This window comes from Ananas comosus, linkage group 10, assembly GCF_001540865.1.
Source record: "Ananas comosus cultivar F153 linkage group 10, ASM154086v1, whole genome shotgun sequence".
Classification (NCBI taxonomy): Eukaryota; Viridiplantae; Streptophyta; class Magnoliopsida; order Poales; family Bromeliaceae; genus Ananas; species Ananas comosus.
Window position 1 is genome coordinate 8,745,500 of NC_033630.1, and position 8,029 is coordinate 8,753,528.

The window sequence follows — 8,029 nt, forward strand, 5'->3', positions numbered from 1 at the left end:
TTGTGTGTCTTCGCCTTAGCCAAACCCCACTATTTGTAGGCCTATGGATACAATGAACCTAACCACACAACTCACCGACTAGCCTACTTATAATGAGCCATCATAATAGCCAAAAGCCCAAGAGTCACACCATAACTCCTAATAGTTTTGCAACCTTTGAGTTTCCCACAGCGGGTCAGATTCAGGCCGCGTTCTTGACAACCCGGTTCAACTCGTTTTTACTAGCAGAGTTGGGCCAGGGACCGGGCTGCGCAGAATTTTTCTAAATCCTTGACACCACGCTAACATGGCGCCTCCGTTGCACTGATATGACGCCTCCGTAGCGCTGACATGGTGATTCCATTAATTTTAACACTTTTTTAACGGCTGAGACTTAATTGTAATGAAATCAAGAGATCAGGAATTTGATTGCCAAAAAAAAAGATTGGGGACCAAATTGAAAAACTGTGCAAAGGTTGGGACCAATATGTAATTAACCCATGCAACACCTTTATCTTTTCTCTTTTTAATCCTTTTAGCTACTTTTTAAATAAAAGGGCAATTACTTATAGATATTTCTGAAAAGTTTTCGACTTTCTTTTTATTCCTCTTAATAGGTTAATAAGATTTTTTTTTTTTTTACATTTCAAGTTATTTCAAATATACTCGTAGAATTAAATTCTGTTAGTGAACTGCTAGCAATAACTATTATTTTTGTAGAATTATAATTTTGCCCTTTTAAATATATTCTTCTACCATTATCAACTTTTCATATTTGCCTTTAAGTTAGGGGTAAAAGAATTATTTTGATTTTTGATCTTTTCAAATATATATCACTTTACCATGAGCAACTTTTCTTATTTACTTTTAAATTAAGGGCAAAATAGGTACTTTGATTTTTTTTTTAACTCTCATAGACATTTATTTCGCGTTTAACCTGAGATAATTTAACGAATGATAAATGTGATGGTGTTTTTGAATAACAGAAAAATATATAAGGGATATATTGAAAATAAAAAAAATAAAGATAAATTAGATATTTTTTGAAGTTTTAAGAGGTATATAGATAATTATTTCTTAAATAAAATAGAATAAAATCTAAAAGTATAAGATCATGCAGATATTGCAGTTTTTTTTTTTTTTGTTTCTTTGAGTGGGAGAAGATATTGCAGGTTGTTGCCTATACTTTGCATTTTAGTTCAAATACCTTATATACATTAGATTTTACTACTTTGTTGCAAAAATGTAAGTAATTTCTCCATAAAATAACGATATTATTTCTTTATTTGTAATCCAACCTACCCATTTAGATTTACCTAAAGTTTTGATAAAAGATTACTCTGCATTAATTGAATATTTAATGGTCAAAAATTAAAATGGAATATATGTAAAAAGCAATATACAAAAATATTGTTAAGGCCCTGTTTGGATACCCTTCAAAATATAGCATAGTTAAACTATAATATACCAGTAGAAAATTTATACTATGAAGCGTTTTGGAGAAAAAAAAAATACCGTAACTTTTGGAGAATAGTTAATATACTCCAAAAAATTAATTAACCAAAGGAAAAGAATTCTACCATCCTTGGGCAAAAATGCATCAAGTTCTAACTTTCAAATTTCAATATGAAATTTTAAATTTCAACATAGAATTTAAATTTTAAATTTTACAATTTAATTTATATACAAATTTTTAATTTCAAATTTAAAATTTGAATTTTAAATTTGAAATATCAAAAATTAAATTTTATAATTTCAAAATTTAATGTCAAATATTAAATTTTAAATTTTTTAATTTTATAAATTCAAATTTTAATTATCGAATATCAAATTTTAAATTTTAGTTTACAAATAATAAAATTTCAAATTTCAAATTTTTTAATTTATAATTTCAATTTTCAATTCTAAATTTTTAATTTTCAATTTTAATTTCAAATTTCAAATTTCAAATTTCAAATTTAGAATTTCAAATTTTATTTTAAATTTTAGTTTTCAAATTTCAAATTTTAAATTTTAAATTTCAAATATCATATTTTAAGCTTCAAATTTTAAATTTTAAATTTCAAATTTTAATTTTCAAATTTCAAATTTTATGTTTTAAATTTCAATTTTCAAATTTCAAATTTCAATTTTCAAATTTCAAACTTTAAATTTTAATTTTTAAGTTTTATGTTTTAAATTTTAAATTTTAAATTTTAAATTTCAAATTTGAAATTCAAATCTCAAATCTCATTGTTCAAATTTCAAATTTGAACATTAAATTTTAAATTTATTTTAAATTTTAAATTTAAAATTCTAAATTTAAAATTTAAAATTTAAAAATTTAAGATTTTTCATTTTAGAATTTTAAATTTCAAAATCTTAAAATTAAATTTAGATTTTTATATTTTAAATTTTTAATTTTCAAAATTTAAAATTTAAAATTTAAAATTTCACATTTCACATATCAAATTTTAAATTTTAAATTTTATTGAAATTTAAAATTTGAAATTTTAACTTTTAATTTATAAAATTTAGGAAAATCCTGTGAAATTGCACAATCCGCATCCAAACAGTTTAAAATTTGAATCCGTGGAACTTTTTAGAATTACAAGATTCTCTATTTTATTTGGACCAAAATCACAGTTTATAAATTGAATCAAGTGTAAGAAAGATAGCAGCTTTACGATAATATTTGAGAATTGGAATTTTTTTTTAAAAAAATAGCTATCATCAAATTTTTTGTCATTTAAGTACGGTCAGTGTAACTTATCTGCCTAGAAGCATATCATTACAAACTTCGTATACAAAAATTTCTTAGGCGCTGTACAACCTATCTCTCTAGAAAAAAAAAAAAAAAAAAAGAAAAAAAAAAAAAAAAAAAAAAAAAAGACACTCCCCGCACCCTAACTCCAGTGGTACCACCACACTCCCTTTGTTTGCTGTGCTAGCCTGCTCCCATCTTCCTCCTCCTCTCTCTCTTTCTCTTTTATCTCAGAAAAAGCAAGAAGAAGAAGGAAGAGAAAATGAGGGAGAAGAAGAAAAGGTTACATTGCTTACAGCAGCTTCTGCTGGAAGCGCTTCTGCTTCTGGTCCGCCTCCGGTTTGCCGTCTGCTCTCCGGCTTCCTCCGGGCCGACTCTGGCGGACGACCTGAGCGCGCTGGCGGCGTTCCGGGGGGCGTCGGGCGGCCGGGCGGGGGCGCTGTCGAGCTGGAACCTGTCGGAGCCGTGGTCGGCGTGCGCGACGTGGGAGGGGGTGACGTGCGCGGGGGGCCGCGTGAGCCGGCTGGTGCTGGAGGGACTGTCCCTGTCCGGGCCGTCGGCGCTCCCCCACCTCGCCCGCCTCGACCGCCTCCGCGTGCTCAGCCTCAAGTCCAACCTCCTCTCCGGGCCCATCCCCGACCTCTCCCCGCTCTCCACCACCCTCAAACTCCTCTTCCTCTCCCACAACGCCCTCTCCGGCCCCATCCCCGACTCGCTCTTCAGCCTCACCCGCCTCTACCGCCTCGACCTCTCCTGCAACAACCTCTCCGGCCCGGTCCCCGTCGAGGGCCTCGACCGGCTCGACCGGCTGCTCACGCTCCGGCTCGACTCGAACCGGCTCTCCGGGCCCGTCTCCGCCCTCGCCCTCCCGCGCCTCCAGGACCTCAATCTCTCCTCCAACCTCCTCTCCGGCGCCATCCCCGCCGCGCTCGCCGCCTTCCCGGCCGCGTCGTTCGCCGCCAACGCCGCGCTCTGCGGCGCGCCGCTCCCGCCCTGCCGCGACTTCGCCAGCGACCCCACGCGCCCCTCGGCGAGGCCGCCGCCCCGCGTCCCCCCCGCCGCAGCCGTCGTCGCGTCCTCGCCCTCCTCCTCCGCCCCGCCCAGCCGCGGGGGGCGGGTGAGCCGCGCCGCCGTGGTGGGCATCGTCGCCGGCGACTTCGCGCTCCTCGTGCTCGTCTCCGGCCTCCTGTTCTGCTACTTCTGGCGCAAGTTCGCCGCGGGGAGGAAGGCCCCCTCGCGGCTCCACGAGGGCGAGAAGATCGTCTACTCCGCCAGCCCCTACGGCGGAGGCGGGGCCGGGTACGAGAGGGGCAAAATGGTCTTCCTAGGCGACGGCTCCGGCTCTAATAAGAGGTTCGAGCTCGAAGACCTGCTGCGGGCCTCCGCGGAGATGCTGGGAAAGGGGAGCTACGGGACGGCGTACAAGGCGGTGCTCGACGACGGCAGCGTCGCGGCGGTGAAGCGGCTCCGCGACGTGCAGGTGTCCGGGAAGCGCGAATTCGAGCAGCATTTGGAGCAGCTCGGCCGCCTCCGCCACCCCAACCTCGTCCCCCTCACCGCCTACTACTACGCCCCCGACGAGAAGCTCCTCGTCTACGACTACATGCCCAACGGCAGCCTCTTCTCCCTTCTCCACGGTAACTGATTATTAGTGATTACCTCGATCTCCCGGCAGGCCGGCCAGCCCGCCCGGATATTTGTATATATTTATATATATATAAACTAGCTAGCTAGGACTATTTGTATATAAGCTAGCGCATATATGCACGCACAACAACTTGTGAATGAATGAATGAATGAATGAATGAATTGTTCTCAGGGAATCGGGGGCCGGGGAGGACGCCGGTGGATTGGGGGCTGCGAATGCAGATCGCGGCGGGGGCGGCGCGGGGGCTGGCGCACATCCACCACGCGAGGCGATCGCCGAAGCTGGCGCACGGGAACGTGAAGTCGACGAACGTGCTGCTCGACAAGGCGGGCAACGCGCGGCTCGCCGACTACGGCCTCGCGCTGATGGTGCCCTCGGCGGGCGCCTCCCGCTCCGCGGGGTACCGCCCGCCCGAGGCGCCCCCGGCCGACGGGCGCCGCGCCTGGGCGACGCAGCGGGGCGACGTCTACGCGTTCGGCGTGCTGCTCCTGGAGCTGCTCACGGGGAGGCCTGCAGCTTCGGACAACGCCGGGGGAGGGGCCATGGATTTGCCGACATGGGTGCAGTCGGTGGTCCGCGAGGAGTGGACGGCCGAGGTCTTCGACCTGGAGCTCATGAGGTATCCTATCACTCCGCAAAACAATTTTCAAAATCAATTTTCTATCATCTTCTTCATTATATTTCTTTCATATGTTAAATCTCCATCACATTTCTCATCCACACGTCAATACTGGTCTTAATCTCTATTTTTTTTACTGGTCTTACTATATACTTTTTATTTAATTTGTTATTAGATTGATTCTTTATTTAACATAGATCTGATTTGAAGGTTCTCAGTTTCAGTCTCAATCCAATTGGGCCTCTACCCGCTTCGTTTATATTTTTTAGAAGAAAATAAATTTAACTGAAAATGTGAATCAATTATAATTCGAACTTGAAATCTCGTGTACCAATCATTAAACCTTCTGTCACTTGCGAATCAATTAGAATTCGAGCTTGAAATCTCGTGTATCAATCATTAAATCTTATGTCACTTACGCTGGAGACGGTCGGTGCCCTCTAGTGTTATTAAATCTTCTTTTATTTATTTAAGTTAACATCTTAGATTTAACAAAACTATTTCAAGTCTAGACTAATAAATCACTGTACTTTTATAGTTTAAGTTTTTGAATATAAACTATTATTTTTTACATAGATCATTTTGCATAATTAATTTTCACAAATTTTAAGAAACTTAAACAAATTAATAATGTTATTTTAAATTTGGTAAAATATACGAAATTTATCTGAATTATAGATTATTTTAATTTGACTATTCAATATTTCAAAATTTTAATCTTATAATCTAATCTTTTATTTTTTTTTATTTGAGTCAATTAATAATAATTTGACTATAAAATTAAAACAAATTACTTAATTTAATAAATTTATAATTGTATAAAGGCTTAATTAAACTCTACTATATTGTACTTTTGTGTTATATTTATTTGCTATATTGTACAATTTCTTTTTCAAAAGATGCCCTTGAATTATTGTATTTTATCAATCTTGATAATCTCTATATTGTACTTTAGACTTGGTCTTTATTTTTCTAATTTGTACTATTTCTTCTTTTCATAGATATTGCTTACCTGTTTTTTTCCTCACCAATCTCTATTGTTAACAAATTTATTATTATAATAGGCAAATTATGACAATTTTATTAAGAGACACTAATTAAATAGTAGAAAAAATATAAAATAAGTTTTTGATAGACTCATTAAAAATTTCTGTATAAAAATAATTTTTATTTTTATTTTTTTNCAAGCTGTGCCTTTAAAAAAAAAAAACGTACCAAAGTATATGAAGTGAAAAAAAATTTATAAAATATTTAACAGTGTAGTGCTGGGTAATTAATAAGTCTGGTATAAAATATACTAATTAGAGAAAAACGTGAAACGCAAAATTTGATATTAAAATATTATTAACTGATTTAAATTGAATGAGCTGAAAAATAAAGTGGTAAAATGAAAATTACGAATGATTAAATAATTAAATTGACATGGTCAATAGTTGTGTATGGTTTTAATTACTTGTAAATTGTTACATGCAACAGGTATAAAGGGATCGAGGAGGAGATGGTGGGCATGCTGCAGCTGGCGCTGCGGTGCACGGCGGCTGCGCCCGAGCAGCGGCCCAAGATCGGGCAGGTCGTGAGGGTGATCGACGAGGTCCGGGCCGCGTCCGCCGGCGGCGGAGAGGTCTCGCCTTCGCACGAATCCTTCGACTCCATCTCTGACTCGCCCTCTGTCTCCGAGGATGCCGCCGCCGCCGGTGCTGCCAGCCAGTGATGTCCTGTTTCTCTGGTCCAACGGTTCCAGTTCCAGTTCCTTCCAACGGCTTTGCTTTGTCTTCCCTCTTTTTATTTTTTCCCAAGTTTTTTTTGGTCTGTGGTGTGAATTAGCGGATTTATGTGTGCCCTTGGATGAGAAATGGACGATGTAAATTATGGGTGGGTATTGCTTTTTTGTTTTCTTTCTTTTTTAATGTCGGGGGGGGCTTTTGGTTTGCTGAGAAAGGGTGCGACCATTTTATTACTGGGGCCGCGTTGGATGCCCGCCCGAGGAGCTGGTGTGTCCTGTCTCCCATGTGTCCGGCCGGAGTGGTCTCCATAATCAGCGGGTAGTGATGTTGATGCTTTGTGTGTACCGTTGCTAAAGATATATTGTGCAATCATGACCGTCCGTTTTGGTCGATTTTTTCTTTAGGAAAATTGGTACAGCCGCTCTAGAGACTTATTATTAATAAATAGCCTTTAGACTTCGTTTGGTTTGGATCGAATATCAATAAGTAGTACCGTTTATTTTAAAAATAAGTAAAATTTTAGATATCAATTTAAAATAAATTAATTTTGTATTTGAATAAAAATTTAAGTTATTTTTTGGAATAAGAAAAATAATATTTGAATAGATAAGATAGAATAAGAAGAATAGTGAACAGCTATAAATAGAAAATAATAATTTTATTCTTTATATTATATTTGAGTTAAAATTTTTAAATTTTATATTTTAAATTTTATATTTAAATATATATATATATATATATATATGTAACTCTTAAATTTAAAAAATATAAAGTTAAAATTTTAAATTTTAAATCTCAAACTTGAAAATTTAAAGTTCTAAGTTTTAAATTTTAAATTTTAAATTTAAGATCAAATCTAAATTTAAAAATATAAAATATCAAAATTTAAATTTAAAAAATTAAAAATAAAAATTTAAAACTCAAAATTTAGAATTTAAAATGATAAATTTTAATTTTAAAATTACAAATTATAAAATTATAAAATTTTAAAATTAAAATTAAAATTTAAAAATTAAATAGGGGTGGAAAGCTATTCCCACCCCTATTCTAGGGAGGTGTTAGGGGTGGGGTTAACAATCCCCACCCCTAATTAATCTCATTTGGGGATAAAGGGAGATAACCCCTTATCCCTCCTAATCCTCCAATTAAATGGTATCTTAATAAGGTATTAACGCCATATTTTATTCTTTTAATTCATTATGCCCCCGTAAAAATTAAAAATATCATAAATATTTTTATAAATTTAATAATATCACAATTACCTCTTTAAATGACTTCTTTCTTTTAAAAATGCGCAAACCGTCAAGATATGTCTC

The 8,029-nt window shown here is 37.1% G+C and overlaps 1 protein-coding gene across 1 annotated transcript; it reads left to right on the forward strand.

Moving 5' to 3' along the window:
- On the forward strand, positions 2,824 to 7,116 carry LOC109716160 (probable leucine-rich repeat receptor-like protein kinase At1g68400). The gene is made up of 3 exons (XM_020241480.1): positions 2,824 to 4,359; positions 4,542 to 4,989; positions 6,466 to 7,116. Exons 1-3 carry the CDS (start codon positions 2,985 to 2,987, stop codon positions 6,698 to 6,700), a joined length of 2,058 nt encoding a protein of 685 aa, XP_020097069.1. The 5' UTR covers positions 2,824 to 2,984; the 3' UTR covers positions 6,701 to 7,116.